Genomic DNA, 15,167 nt, shown 5'->3' on the forward strand with positions numbered 1-15,167 from the left:
CATTATTCAGAAACTTTCAATATCTATAATGTGGTTCCTGCCTACAGTAAGATTGGGGGGGGGGGGGGGGGGGACGGGGGGTTTAAAAATCTCTTTGGTGAAATCAATTTGATAAGTAAAACAAAAAAGAACGAGGACACAAGTGCAAGAATTTATACAAGTTTTATAATTGTCTATGTTTTGACCAAAATGCCTAATTAGAAAAAATAAAAAAAAAATAAAAAATTGGCCTTTGATACATTCTCTAATTGACAATTGACGGGAAAGCTATATTATTAGGATCTTAAATGAGCTCGTCTGTCTCTTTTATCTCTTCAATCTTTTCAACAGCCTCTTTTATGCTCCATCTTACATCTATATTCTCATGGCAACAACCAAACCCAACCTTCAAAAGTTTGTTCATTTCAACCTTGCTGTAATGAGTACCTCCCATCCCTTTATCAAACACGTCTTCCCCCTTTTCCTCTTCATTAACTATATCATTTACCCAGGCCACTAGACTTTCACCCTTGACATTTCCGACGGCAAGGAAGTTGGTCGGGAATTTCCCAGTTAGTACTTCCAGTATGAGAATGCCAAGGCTCCAAACATCAGTTTTCTTTGTAAGACGGCCAAGGTGAGCATATTCTGGTGACTTGTAGGCAACCATTAGCTGTTTAGCATGCTCTGTGTTGATCAAAGGTTTGAGGGCATAGTCCATGAGTAGGGGTTCGTATGAATAATCGAGAAGTACATTCGACGATTTGAGATATCCATGGGGCACTATTAAGCTTGGGAGCTCACTGTAAAGGTAAGCCAACCCCCTTGCTATTCCTTTGATAATCTTCAACCGCATTGGCCAATCAAATACTTCATCTTTCGTAGTATGCTTTCCTGAAACAGATCAAGTCACACTACATTATGTTTAAAAATCTTCTTATGCATTATCTTCTAGGATTATTAATGAAAGGCAGCAATTTAGGCTCCGGAGGAAGCAATATATATTGACCATTTGGGAATTGTTTTAATGATGCTCCATATGTTATAAAAGTTGAGTTTTTGTATTTCAAAGAAAGGGAAGGGTCACTTACCATGAAGGTGACTAGCCAAGCTTCCGTTGTCGACAAAGTCAAAGATAAGAAGCTTCTCTTCTTTTCTATAGTAACATGCAACTAAAGCAAGCACATTTGGATGTCTTAACTTGCCCATTTTCCAAATGTGCTCATGAAATTCATCCCTTCCTACTCTGCTCATCTGCCTAAACCTCTTCACCACCAAGAGCTCTCCTGCAAATACCTCCACCTTGTAGGAAGACTCGAAATTTCCGCTCTCCAACACCTCTGCTGATGCAGTTAACAGTTCAGAGAGGTCAAACTTTTTCCTGTCATCTCTCACAAAATCTAGCTTCCCTGGTTCCGACCGCTTCTTTATGGTCCTTGGGTGCTCCTCATTTGGTGTCATGTGTGTATCCCCAAAATGGTTTCCATCTTGAGATGCAAAACTATCTAGTTTCTTTAGCTTTGCCTTGCGTTTCTTCTTATATACTATTAGGATTGTCGCTGCCAAGATCACTAGTGCAAGTAGTATAACTAGCACAATTACAGTGGCTTTACTTGATGAATTGGTTATGTCTTTTAATGCTGCATCACCTGTATTACCTGTGCATGGCTTAAGAGGGGCCCCACACAGTCCCTTGTTGCCTGCATTGATTTGTAAGGAAATGTATAAATTTGACATTTTCCAAGTATCGCAACAAACATTGGTCCATTGGTAGGCGGTAATATATGGTCGCAATGGTATTGAGTTTATATGAGAATTTTAAAAAAAGTTTTATTCCAATGTCCATGGCAATACCTTTTCTTTTGTTGCGAATTTATGAAGAAAAACATTTACTTGAGTTTAGAATTGCATTACCATGAACTTTAGCATTAGATATATAATTACACACTAACATGTTACCATTATCAGTGCTGGCATTACAGCCTAATTCTATGGTGTACAACGTGTTTTACCTGAAAAGAGCTTTGGATTGAGGTGCATGAGTCTTGCAGGTATCGGACCCTCCAATTGGTTGTTAGCCATATTGATGCTTGGCAAGTTTTTTTGATGAAAATCCGGGATGGTGCCTTGGAATTGGTTGCCATCTAGTTTCAGCTCAACGAGGATGGGTAACGAGGTGAGAGATGATGGTATCCTGCCGGTGAAGGCATTGTTTGCCAGGATTATCCTCCTCAAAGCATCCATTCCAGTAAAGGCATCGTCAGGAATATCACCAGAAAATTTATTGTTAGACAGGTAAACGGATCTCAGTTTGGGCAGACGACGAAAATCTGGGATTTGACCCTCAAACTTGTTATTTTTAAAGCTCAGGGTCCTTAGCTCAGGCAATTGAGAAATCGCATCAATATCAATGGTGCCACCTAGACCCATATTTTCCAGCTTTAATCCCCATATATTGCCATGTTCACAGATGACACCGATCCTTTTTTTATCTGAGCACGGAGCATTAGAAGGGTTCCAATTGGAAATAGCATCCATGTTCGTGAGAGATGACTTGAACTTTAGCAGGGCCTCATCCTCTGTGAGTCCAGATACCGGTGTTCCTATACCCGTTATTGCCAATAGATATAGAATATGGAAGAGGTAGGAACATGGGGATGGTGGGCGCACAAGCGGAGCAAATGCATGCGCGCCCATCAGCAGTTTTAGGAATATATATTTATGTATTTTACCTGAAGGTAGATGATAGATAATAATGCCGTTTGTAATATATTTCCTTTCAAAATTTTGGTTTTTAACCGTTACTTTTATCGTCTTGCATGTTGTATCTTCATCTTCAATCTCTTTCCCCTTCGTCTTTCATGGGGATTACGTAGAGGATACACAAGTGTAATGCCAAAAATAGGAGGGGTGGTTTCGAAATTTAAAAGGGTTGATAAATGTCTATGCGTTTAAAAAAGTAACGAAATAAAATTATAATAGGGGTAGGTTTTGGAGGGTTTATGGAGGTGTTTAGAGGGGAAAGATAGGGTGGTAATGTCTCTGTTGGCTTTACGAACTGTGAACTTGGCGGTTGATTTCGGGTTTTGGGGCGTTGGGGAAGAAAAAACTGGGATATGAGCTGTGCATTTCGGGTTTTGGGGTGTTGGGAGGAGAAGAATCTGGGATATGAGCTATATTGAGGCCGAGAAGAATGGCCAACCTTTTAATCAAGAACCACAGTTTTCCTTTCTTTTTGCATTCTATTAATAGTTTTGCCAACTTCTACGAATAATAGTTATGTAAAATTTATGCATGAGTTCATATTTCTAAAAGAAATTGAATATCAGCATCTGTAACACTGTAACTTGTTTTTATCTCTTACTATTTTTATACGCACTGTTGTGCATTCACCACTCGTGATGAGGGCCATCTAATGTAATTTTTCCTTGCATTATTGAAGAAAAAAAAAAAAAAAGATGTACATGTAATTGGGTTTGTGGTTTTTGTATTAATTTAATAAAAATCGTAAATTGTTTTATTAGATTTTTAATTGTTTTTAATTGGGAAGAAAAACATTTTTTTTGAAGATAATTTCATATTCTTCTTTGTTTGATCATTTGTAGAAATTTAAAATGTTTTTTTGTAAATACAACGGTGTTTTCCTTTGTAAATGAGAAATGCTAGCCCTCTATCAGAAATCTATGCCTTTCCTTGTCACCCAAATCCTCTCCTCCCCCCTATGTGGTTCCGTTTTCATTTACATTATGTTTGGATAGGAATTATGAGGAAAAAGGGAGATCGAGGAGGGAAGTATTAAAAAAAAAAATGGAACCATATAGGGGTGTGTGATTTTCGGAAATTATATATTGAGACAATTTTAAAAGTGCATACAGCCGTATAAGACAATGTTTAATGAATTACAAGATTTATTACTCTATACCAAATTGGAATTTGTTTCAAAAAAGAAAAAGAAAAAGAAAAAAAGAAAAAACTACATTGGAGTTTTTTTTTTGGAAGGAATTTTGCAATTTTCTATCTTAAACTCTACCTTTTTTTTTCTAAATTTTTTTTTTAAAAGCATTAATTTGTTTAAGAAATTCATTATATTCTTTCAAAAAAAAAAAAAAAAAAGAAATTCATTATATCTATTTATTATTATAATTGTTTCTAAAGACAATTATTAATTATTATTATTACTATTGACTATTGTGTTATATTTCGTATTATTAAAACTTCTTTTTTTCAATTATCAATAATTTAAAAAACTGAGTATGACTCAGGTATTATCTTGTTATTGTTTTTGAAGACAATTTATGCTAAGTGACCATTAGATTATAAGAAAATAAAAGTACAAAGTATATTAGACCATTTTTTTTATAAAGGTAAAAGAAAAAAAAATTCTTAGAAACCTCTCCTCACGAGGAGAATTCCTTGCATCAGAGGTAATAATTGAATACAAAGACAAGAAAATACAAAGAGTAATGTCTATGTTATCATTGATGAGATGACCTACTACATTTGTGATCTAGTTTGCTACTCCGTATTTGATTTGTTTTTCTGTAAATGTGGTTAATTTCCCATTTAAAATACGCTTTAACTACAATATTTTCTTTAAAAAAAAATAGATTTGATTTGTGATCAGATACACAAAAGATTCTACGAAATCGGGTGCACATGAGATTTTGTGTACCAACCCGGCCTCTTTATATATTGTTGGCATAAATTACGTGCTAGGTTGCACGAGGACAAGGTTCAAGGATTAGGAAAGGAAAGAGAAATTAACAAAGAAAAAAGTCACAAATTAAATTAATAAGCTACTCCTAATCAAAACGGAGTATTTTAATATGTCCACTGACTTCTCTTCATCGACCAAAACATTCACTATAGACTCTTGTGCTCGAGGCTCACGTGGAACATTTTTGCATTTACACCACCTTTTTTTTTTTTAAAAAATTTTATTTTTGAAAATTATTTTTTATTTTATTTTCTTATTCAAACTTACATATTTGGACACAGATTTTATTTGATCCTTACTTTTTACAAGGCGTATTAGAATTTTTATATCATCTCAAATCTCTTACTTTTTATAGAGTAATAAACTGAACTATTATTCCATTATTTCTTTTTCTATGATTTTTAATTCTCTAACAAATCATACTTACACAATATTTCATCAGTTTACCTTAGCTTTCTAAAACTACGTGTCAATCAAATTATTTAGCTTCCTCCATTTTTTTAGTTGACACATTTCTTTTATCCAAATTATCAATATACAAGTGAACAATTAATATCTCTAATTACGAATAAGTAAAAATTATAAATAGACCTAGTACCAAACATTAAAATATGACAACTAAAAACCTAGTATATTATACTTCCTTTGTTTTTTTTAATCGTAACGTTGAGCAACTCGTGAAAAATACTTGTTAACGCTAGTGTTACTAAGTACTATTGTACTAATCGCGAGCACCTAGCTAGACAATAATGTTTGCTAATGACATTCATCGTTCAATTTTGCAACTAGACAAAAGATGTTTTCTCAAGCTACTAACCGCGAGCACCTCGTGGGTCTATTTTGCCTTATTTTTCATTTCTTCATCAAATAATAAATTTATATTTTTTTATTTTGAGAATATTATATAAAATCGATCTAACATTTATAATTTGACTTTACGTTTTTCAATACTACGGTGTACTAATGAATATTTTTATGGATCTTTCCCTTTAATTTATTAAATTACTACCACTTTCCGTAACCTTGGCTCTTTTGTAGTGATAATCTTAGCTTAGGTTGCGTAAATTCTTACTTGATGAATATCGGTATATTTGTCCAGTAAGTCATTAATCTTACTTATTAACATTCTTTAATTTTTTAATTAGAGAGAAGACTGTTCTAATAACTTCTTATGTACCTTTCTCCCTCATTTTTTTTATCAACTATATTGAAAATTGGATGCAGTTATTATCGTATAAACATTGATTTACCTTTTTTTTCGAGGGAAAATAGTGATTTAACTGATTAAACGTTGAATGAGCAATAGTACTATAAATGAAATATAAATTGTTAGGAAAGTGTACACATACTACGTTTTTTTTGTATTTTTTTTTTTTAATGAAAGATTAAGCTGACACCATGAAAAGATATAATTCGTATTACATAGAGTTAATTCAGATCAACTATCTTACTTTTGTACAAAGCAATCAGCATGCATACATGTAGGCACATGTTTAATGTAAATTGTAACATAGTTTTATAATTTTTTTTTTCCCAACTCCCATATCATCGAGTTACATAATATTAGGTAAGGTTCGAAGAAAATACTACATACACACCACACACCACACACCACACACTCTATCAATATATAAATAGACACAACCTCCTAAGTATTAGTGAAGAATTAACTCTAAATTAGCATCCACCTCCCAAAAAAAGAATAAAAAACATGGAGCTCATCTTCTTGGTTAGCATAGCCCTTATTTTCTCCCTATCTCTACCTTTTCTCTACCTATTCTATAGGCATAATTCGACCCGGGGGTACAAGCTACCCCCAGGGTCGATGGGATGGCCCGTTGTGGGCGAGTCCCTAGAGTTTTTCTCTACCGGGTGGAAGGGATACCCGGAGAAGTTCATCTTTGATAGACTTAAGAAGTACAAACCTAGCCAAGTGTTCAAGACTTCCATCTTTGGAGAAAAGGCTGCCATTTTTTGTGGCGCGGCTGGTAACAAGTTCTTGTACTCGAACGAGAACAAGTTAGTGCAAGCTTGGTGGCCTAAATCGGTTGATAAGATCTTTCCTGCTGCCACACAACATTCTTCCATAGAAGAAGCTAGGACTATGCGAAAGCTTATCCCTCTCTTCCTTAAGCCCGAGTCTTTACAAAGGTACGTAATGTATTCGGACATGTATTAGTATGTATGACTTCAGTAATTTTCAACCTCATTAAAATGTGTTCATCATTTCGTAAACATGGATTGGAGCTACCTAATTAAATCATAAGTACAAATCTTTGGTTTAATATATAACAACACATAGGTCATTTTTATGTATTGATATGTACATAAATTTACTAATATACATGTGGTTCTTATTAAGAAAACCTAACATAACTGATGTGGTGTTATAATGAAAATATTATGTCTTCTACATGTTTTATGTGAGTAACAACGCATTCTATACAATACTTTAAACTTTTTAAAATGAACCAACTCAATTTAAAGTTTAAAGTTGTATAACCTGACCTGGTGTATGAATTTATTACCTTGCACAGGTACATACCCATCATGGACACCATAGCCACCCGACACATGGAGTCCGGGTGGGAGGGCAAGGACAAGGTAGAAGTGTTCCCCTTAGCAAAGCGATACACCTTTTGGGTCGCTTGTAGGCTCTTCTTGAGCATCGAGGACCCGGTCCATGTAGCCAAGTTTGCCGACCCCTTCAATGAGATAGCCGCAGGGATCATATCCATCCCAATAGATCTCCCCGGGACACCATTCCACAAAGGGATCAAGTCTTCGGAAATCGTTAGGAAAGAGTTAAGAAGCATCATCAAACAAAGGAAACTAGACTTAGCAGATGGCAAGGCTTCACCAACACAAGATATTCTATCTCATATGTTGTTAACTTCTACTGAAGATGGGAAGTTTATGAATGAAATGGATATTGCTAATAAAATTTTGGGACTTCTTATTGGTGGACATGATACTGCTAGTGCTTCTTGTACCTTTATTGTCAAGTTTCTTGCTGAGCTCCCTCACATCTATGAAGGTGTCTACAAAGGTAACTAGTTAACAACCTTAATTAATAATGTGCATGGATTTATTTGTTACTTATAATTTGCTTGATTATTATGAACTAGCTCTAATGAGTAGTAACTTGTTATTAATTTGTCATTTTTCTAGTTAATTAATCTGATGTCCCATATGAAATTAATTCTAATATTGATTTTGGCATATCTCCCGCCATGATTGAAGGTTAGAGAACAGTATTTTACAACGAGAAGGCCAAAATCAATTTTATTTGGAGTGAAGAAATCTATTTGTTTTAAATTATATATAAAAGGAAATTCAATAAAGATATGATGAGAAAAATATAACGCAAAATCTTATATATGACTGGTCACACTATTAGTCACCAAACACTTGAAAAATGGTTTTAAAAATGATTTTTAAAATCAATTATTCATTAACAGTTTATACAATGAGTCAGTCAAATTAGGTATGAGTATAAATTTGTTAAAATCAGCTAATACGATTAATTTCCATTTTCAATTTTTAGGCAAACATATTGGATTTTTGGATTGATAGGTTTAATTTTTAGTTGGTATGGATCATAAATTCTATGATTTTTTAATAATTTGAGAAACCCAATATATTTAGATCTTGCTAAACCAAAACCAATAATTTAGTTGACTAGATGTATTTTAAAATAATTCTTGAAAATTGTGGCATTTACTCCTCGTTGATGATTTATGGTCTTATCAACTTATAGTAATAGTATTGATTTTTGTCCTTTCTTCATTACTCGTACTACTCTCAACGCTCGTTAAACTCGCGCATACTCGATAGTCGGTTCTAGTGTTGTTTAGTGACGATAATGACATCATACTGAATCTAAATCTATTTATGGGAAATTTAAAATAAGAGTAATGTTATTACATAATTCTTAGGACTATATATAAGCATTAAAATTATTGTTGAAAATTGTATAAATTTAGGAATTCATGACAAAAACACGCGTAAATTAGTGTGTCTGTGTCATGATTTTCTAAATTTAAATAATTTTCAAGAGTATTTTAAATGTTTATATGTAACCCTAAGGGTAGTATATAGCTTTTCAATAAAACTAGCGAATCTATGTTATTTTCATACTGTAGTAAGTTGTTGTATCCTTAATTTAACAATGAACAAACGTAAAATTTAGTGGATCTTGTAGAAGACTAATTATTTGATTATTATCTAATAATGGTGGTTGGAAATTTTACGATGCAGAGCAAATGGAGATAGCAAATTCAAAGAAACCAGGAGAGCTTTTAAATTGGGAGGACATACAAAAGATGAAATATTCATGGAATGTGGCATGTGAAGTGATGCGTTTGGCTCCTCCACTCCAAGGTGGTTTTAGAGAAGCCATTTCCGATTTCATGTACAATGGATTCGAAATTCCCAAGGGCTGGAAGGTAATTTCACTATGACATCTTATCATTTATTTCGAGTTCTGTTCAAGTCAAGTCAGTTTGACCAGGTTTAAATTTTAAGTCGTAACTTAAACTGTCACTACATACAAAGGTTTTACAATTAGCTACTAAATCATGCATGTTCCACATCTTTTACAACTTTTACCTTTATTTGTACTAAACTCCTAGTCATAAAGACAAACTAATTAATTAAGATTATTTAACATGTATAAATGTACTTAATTGCAGCTATATTGGAGTGCAAATACAACACATTTGAACCCAGAATGCTTCCCAGATCCAAAGAAATTCGACCCATCGAGGTTCGATGGGTCCGGCCCAGCACCATACACATTTGTACCCTTTGGAGGAGGGCCAAGAATGTGCCCAGGAAAGGAGTATGCAAGGCTAGAGATACTGGTGTTCATGTACCATATTGTCAAGAGGTTTAAATGGGAAAAAGTGCTTCCAAATGAGAAAGTTATTGTTAATCCCATGCCTATCCCGGAGCATGGCCTTCCCGTCCGCCTTATCCAACATCCTCAAACCGCGGTTGCCTAATTTGATTGGGATTCGGGGATTATATATATTTTTTTTTTTTTTTTTGGTGTTGAGAAAGCTGCAAGAGCAATGATATAGATAGGTTAATTAAATTCCAAATATTTGACTAGTGTTGTAAGTGTTGTTGGCTTGTATCATATGATTAATCCCAATAAGATATAGCCATATAGGACTAGAATTTATTTTAAAACTCTTGATCTAAATAATATATCAATTTTGTTAAATTTATGAAGTGTGTACTTTTTGTGTTTAGTACTTTGCATTACCCTATAAATAATATTGTATTTAAATATTTGGTTAGAACGAAACAAGAGAGTACATAGAAGATGATAAACTGCTTGGGGTGAGAGATGTTATTCCAAAATGGTTATTGCATAATATCTTGGCATCCAATAAGCCACCGTGGTCCACAGATATAGACGTATGTGTGTTTATGTGTGAAAACAATCACCTTGAATAAGGTTAATTCACTTCTATATAGAGTGGGAAAAGACTAATTGGTAGGCTAGTGTTTGATGGAATGAGCACCTACATACAGGGCGGAGCTAGAAATTGTATATTAAGGGGCCAAACTTTATATCCTACGTAAGTATTGCAAGGAAAAAAAAAATATAAGTATTAAAAGACTTAAAGTGCAAAGTAAAATTAAAAAAAAAAAAATAATAATAAAAGAAAGCAAATACTTTTTTTTTTTTTTTTTTTTTTTTTTTGTGTTTAGAGAGCTACAGGGCGACGTGAGAATCGATCTCAGGGTCTCCTGAAATCGGGAGGGAGCTTTAACCACTTGAGCTATCCCTCACTCTCACTTAGATCAAATACAATAAATGCTAATAAATTAGATTTTGTGTGTGTGTGTGGACTGTGGAGTGTCTTTGAATGCTCAATGAAGTTTTCGCCAAAAAAAATCCTTTGGCGTAGGCACAAATGATGGGCCTAAAGCATTGAGCTAATAGATAATACGTGGGCCATGTTGACACTAAAACCATGAGAGGCCCAATGACGCAAAAAGTCTTTCAGGCTCAAAATAAAAGTCATTTTGACACCCAAACAACGTGTATCATAAAACTAATTAATTTTCATACTTGATCATGAAATATGAGAAAACTATGTCGTATTAAACTACTTCCTCCGTTAATGATTATTTGCAACAAAGGGGTATTATTTGTGAGATATAAAATATTCCTTTGTTGCAAATAACCATTAACGGAGGAAGTATTAACTTCTTAAAAACTTATACTACGTATATTGCATGAGGTAATAATGTCAACTAAAAAACTCTGGCATTTTATTTCATATTTAGAATTGAATATTACATATATTCTTCATCCCGAAGATTAATTGAAACAATAAGTACATAAATTAATAAAGAAGGGCATTCTTGATTATAAATAAAAAACATAATTAAACAGAGTTAAGGTAATGGAACAATCTTGATATATTCAGCAAGTGCCCACAATGGAAAATAATTCCTGTACAATGGATAATTTAATATGCATGTCTTCAAGGACGTTCCCGTAATTTCCTATTTTTTTAGGATACACAACAAATGAAAAATAAAATCAATTTAACTTCCAAAATTGAAATTATATATCCATGGACAAGTGTGCTTTTGAGAGGAATAGTAACGGGTATTGTTAATTAAAGTTGAACACGATCACACGAAGATAGTGAAAATAGTTTATTATCATAAAGTGAAATTAGAGAAAATATGGTGGGATTTGACACATTATGTTGATTAAAAGAGAATAAAGTCACCTAAATGAAACTTATTGGTAAATAAATTAGTAGGAGCAATTAAATATGTTTTGGGAGATAAATTGAGTTATCTGAAGAGGAAAATCATCATTTTCTAGCTGTGAATTGATCAAAAGTTTTGCTGCACAGTGTAGAGGACTAAGGTCCCTATTTGCCTGATTAGGATTTAATAAACATACTACCTCCGTTATATATTATTTGCAACGATTAGACATTTTTCCTATCTACTTTATGTCAAATCATTGCAAATAATATGTAACGGAGGTAGTATAAAATATAGTAAGAGTCAAATATAATTTTTTATACACTCGGGTGCAAAGTACATCTGGTCATCTAAGGCTATATGTTGCTCATTTTGATGAACATTGCTCAACCAATTGTCAAATGAGAAAAAGAAATACTACCTTCGGTCCAAATTACTCGCAACTTTGGGCTATTATTTGTGAGATATAAAATATTTCAAAGCTGCGAGTAATTTGGACCGGAGGTAGTAAATAAAATAACTTGAATACACGACCTTGCACCTAGGTGTATATAGATTTTATAAGAGTTGGACTTAGAAATTTCAATAAATAATAATGTTCAATATTTGAAATATCAAGGGTCCATTAGTAAATTTACTCATCATACTCTCATTTTAATCTCATTTTCCTTTCATCACTTTGATTAGGTGTGCTTGTCAATTGAAGACCTTTAATCTTTAATTATTTATTTTTTTAAATCGTTAAAAAACTTTTATTTAAATATATTTATTAACTTTAATCAATCAATATCTTTACATATTAATTAACATTTGTGTTCATGTACCGTAGATAGTACAAAAGATCCAAATTTGTAAGAGAACGAGAACTAAAGGAGAACTTCCGCCACCTACTTTTCTAAATGCCCTACTAATCACATACATTATTTTGACTAATATTTATGCTTTATACATAAGATTAATTAAGCATAGTTATGTGGGTATTTGTTAGAATCGTTTCAAACTATCGTTTCAAATATTTACACTCTATAATTTATAGTTAACGATAATTGAAGATGTCACTGGTCAAAATTTTGCATTCATATGTATATCGTCCAAACTTCAAAGCAAAGGAATCATAAATCTATAAGTTAGTATGTACCTGCCCACCATGGAGTAGACCCATCAAAGCCCACGCAGTTTGGACCAAATTGGATTTTGGAAGTGGCACAAGTTCCTTTTGTTAAATCCATGAGAGTAATACATAAGTTGATAAGTAGATATAAATATATACTTCAACAAGTATGCAAAATGCTAAAGGACTAAAATTTAGAAAAATACTGAATTTAAAGAAAAAGAAAGTTAGGATAACTAATCTCACTAAAACATGTAATTTCCTTTTGTTTATCATAACATGTTTGACTTTAAGTATACGAGAGATAATTTCTCCTTTGAGTTGGATTTACTACATTTAAATGTTAAATTTTTTTTTATCCACCAAATCAATAAAAGGAAAATTTGACAATTACCACCTTCTATTATGTCCATTTTAGCAATTACCACCTTCTTTTTTTTTTTTTTTTTGAAAATTACCACCTTCTATTTTCAAAAACATCAAAAGTTACCATCTTCTTACCCCTCAACTACCACGTGACGTCATTTTGGGCTCATTATTTCCCTTTCCTCCCTATTTCCCTCGCATTTCTCATTCCTAACTCGATTCTCATCCCCCCTTTCACTTCTTTTCCCCCAAACAATCAAAACACTTCAATTCACTCCTCCAAATCAAAATTGACGAACAATTATTGGTGGTTTAGGGGAAAAAAAGTAAAAGGGGAGATGAGAATCCAAATAGGAATGAGAAATGTGAGGGAAATAGGGAGGAAAGGGATAGAATGGGCTCAAAATGACGTCACGTGGTAGTTGGGGGGCAAGAAGGTGGTAACTTTTGATGTTTTTGAAAATAGGTGGTAATTTTCAAAAAAAAAAAATGGAAGGTGGTAATTGCTAAAATGGACATAACAGAAGATGGTAATTGTCAAATTTTCCTCAATAAAAAAATAAAAAAAATTGTCAAATATAATTTTTTAAATAATTGTGCTCAAGCTAAATACGAAGTAGAAGCTTTATTGTACTGAAATGTGCGTGGATTACATTGTGCATAGTTGATATGGCAAAGTGCTAGAAGAATTTATGAACTTAATTACCTCCTTGTGACATGAAAGGTAAGAGAACAAGGACTTAGTATTATGTCAATGTATATAATTATATCTTATGTAAATACTAATGTCGTCAACTAAATAAGGTTAATTAATTTGGTATTAGTAAGGGTTAAGATTTTTCCAAAGCAATTTATCTTGGTAGGAACTAGGACGTATACACAACTAACCCTTTTATTTTTGCCTTGTCAACATTCAAATTACAATTGACTACATTAATCAATTTTATGTAATACACACTATACACATGATAATATGGAGTATATTGTATATATATATGTAGCTACATACCAAGATCCATCAGAAAATTGAGAGTTCTCAAGGTATTCAACAGCTTTTGTGATTAGATTTTCAATCTCTTTTTTCCTATGGCTTGGATATAACTTCTTCAACAATACTAGAGCTTGAATTACCGAACTCATACTCTCTACGTACCTATAATAATTTGCATCACGAACAATCTTCTCATATATGTATTGCTAGCCATTCAAAAAACATGATAACTAATGTTGAATTTGTGAACATTATTTTACCTGTAATTTGAATACTCACTCATGTTCAACGATAACATTGGCAAAGAAATCTGTTGAGTTAATAACCTGAAATGGTACAAAAGAACATAAGTTCATATTTAGAGATTGCACTAAAACATACTCCATTTGTCTAAAATATCGTTTGTACTTTGTAGTAGTCGTTTTATTATCTTATCGATTCTTCACTTCACACATGCTGGCTATGTTTAAGATACAATTCTAACCTATTTAATTATATACTTGTATAACATAATTATACATAAGTGTGTACAACAATTTGCAAATAATTTACTCACTTCCAACCATTTGTATTTATTTGGTGGAGTTGGTGGGGTACTCATCACCTTGTGAATTTAAGGTCACGAGTTCGAGCCCCACCAACTACAAAATGCTTGGGAGTAGGGGAATTCCCTTACCTCCCCCCTCTACTCTCAAGCGATGGCCTGCGGAGCTGGCTGGCTAAATTAATCAGGCAGTAAGCCCTCCGTTTTTTTTAGTTGACACCATTTGACTTTTACACTATTCACACAATACGCTTTGACTCGCTTTTATGGTTTATACATACGATAAAACATATTTATGTGGAACCTTGTTTGAATCGGTTCAATGTAAATTTTATTAATATCCATTCACTTTTATAAATTTACAATGTTGATGATTAGAGATATTAATCGTTAAAAACATGTGTTGGCAAGCATAAAAATAAAAAGGTGTCAACTAAAAAGAAATAAAGAGAAAATATTACACCAGTATGAGTATTTTTCGTGTTTATTGGGTAAGAACACCTTCAATTACAATTCATCATATAACCGGTTGTACCTTAAATTAGAAGGCATAAGTATATAATTGGTTGCCCAATTTGTGTATATGAACAAATCTGTTTTAATTTCTCATTTGCACGAATGCGTAAATTAGCAAATAATAAAGATAAGAAAAGTGCGTGACATGTGCACTATAAAACGACTTTGCTTATTTTGTACAAATAAGCAAATATGATTA

At 32.9% G+C, this 15,167-nt stretch overlaps 2 protein-coding genes and 1 long non-coding RNA gene across 3 annotated transcripts; 1 reads left to right on the forward strand and 2 right to left on the reverse strand.

The window, feature by feature from the left end:
* Nucleotides 1-151: 151 nt before the first annotated feature.
* On the reverse strand, nt 152-2,676 carry LOC145618680 (pollen receptor-like kinase 4). Its single transcript, XM_081673458.1, has 3 exons — nt 1,992-2,676; nt 1,071-1,679; nt 152-873 (listed from the first exon to the last, which is right to left on the reverse strand). Exons 1-3 carry the CDS (start codon nt 2,674-2,676, stop codon nt 284-286), a joined length of 1,884 nt encoding a protein of 627 aa, XP_081529584.1. The 3' UTR covers nt 152-283.
* Nucleotides 2,677-6,407: 3,731 nt separating this feature from the next.
* Nucleotides 6,408-9,717, forward strand: LOC145617633 (beta-amyrin 28-monooxygenase CYP716A378-like). Its single transcript, XM_081672356.1, has 4 exons — nt 6,408-6,847; nt 7,234-7,745; nt 8,957-9,144; nt 9,391-9,717. The coding sequence occupies exons 1-4, from the start codon at nt 6,408-6,410 to the stop codon at nt 9,700-9,702; spliced, it is 1,452 nt and encodes a 483-aa protein (XP_081528482.1). The 3' UTR covers nt 9,703-9,717.
* A 1,851-nt stretch (nt 9,718-11,568) lies between these two features.
* Nucleotides 11,569-13,641, reverse strand: LOC145616612 (uncharacterized). The gene is made up of 3 exons (XR_014107668.1): nt 13,624-13,641; nt 12,579-12,653; nt 11,569-11,612 (listed from the first exon to the last, which is right to left on the reverse strand). It is a non-coding gene; the product is annotated as an uncharacterized LOC145616612 (long non-coding RNA).
* Between the last annotated feature and the right edge of the window lie 1,526 nt (nt 13,642-15,167).

This window comes from Chenopodium album, chromosome 26 (assembly GCF_948465745.1).
Source record: "Chenopodium album chromosome 26, dcCheAlbu1.1, whole genome shotgun sequence".
NCBI classification, from domain to species: domain Eukaryota; kingdom Viridiplantae; phylum Streptophyta; class Magnoliopsida; order Caryophyllales; family Amaranthaceae; genus Chenopodium; species Chenopodium album.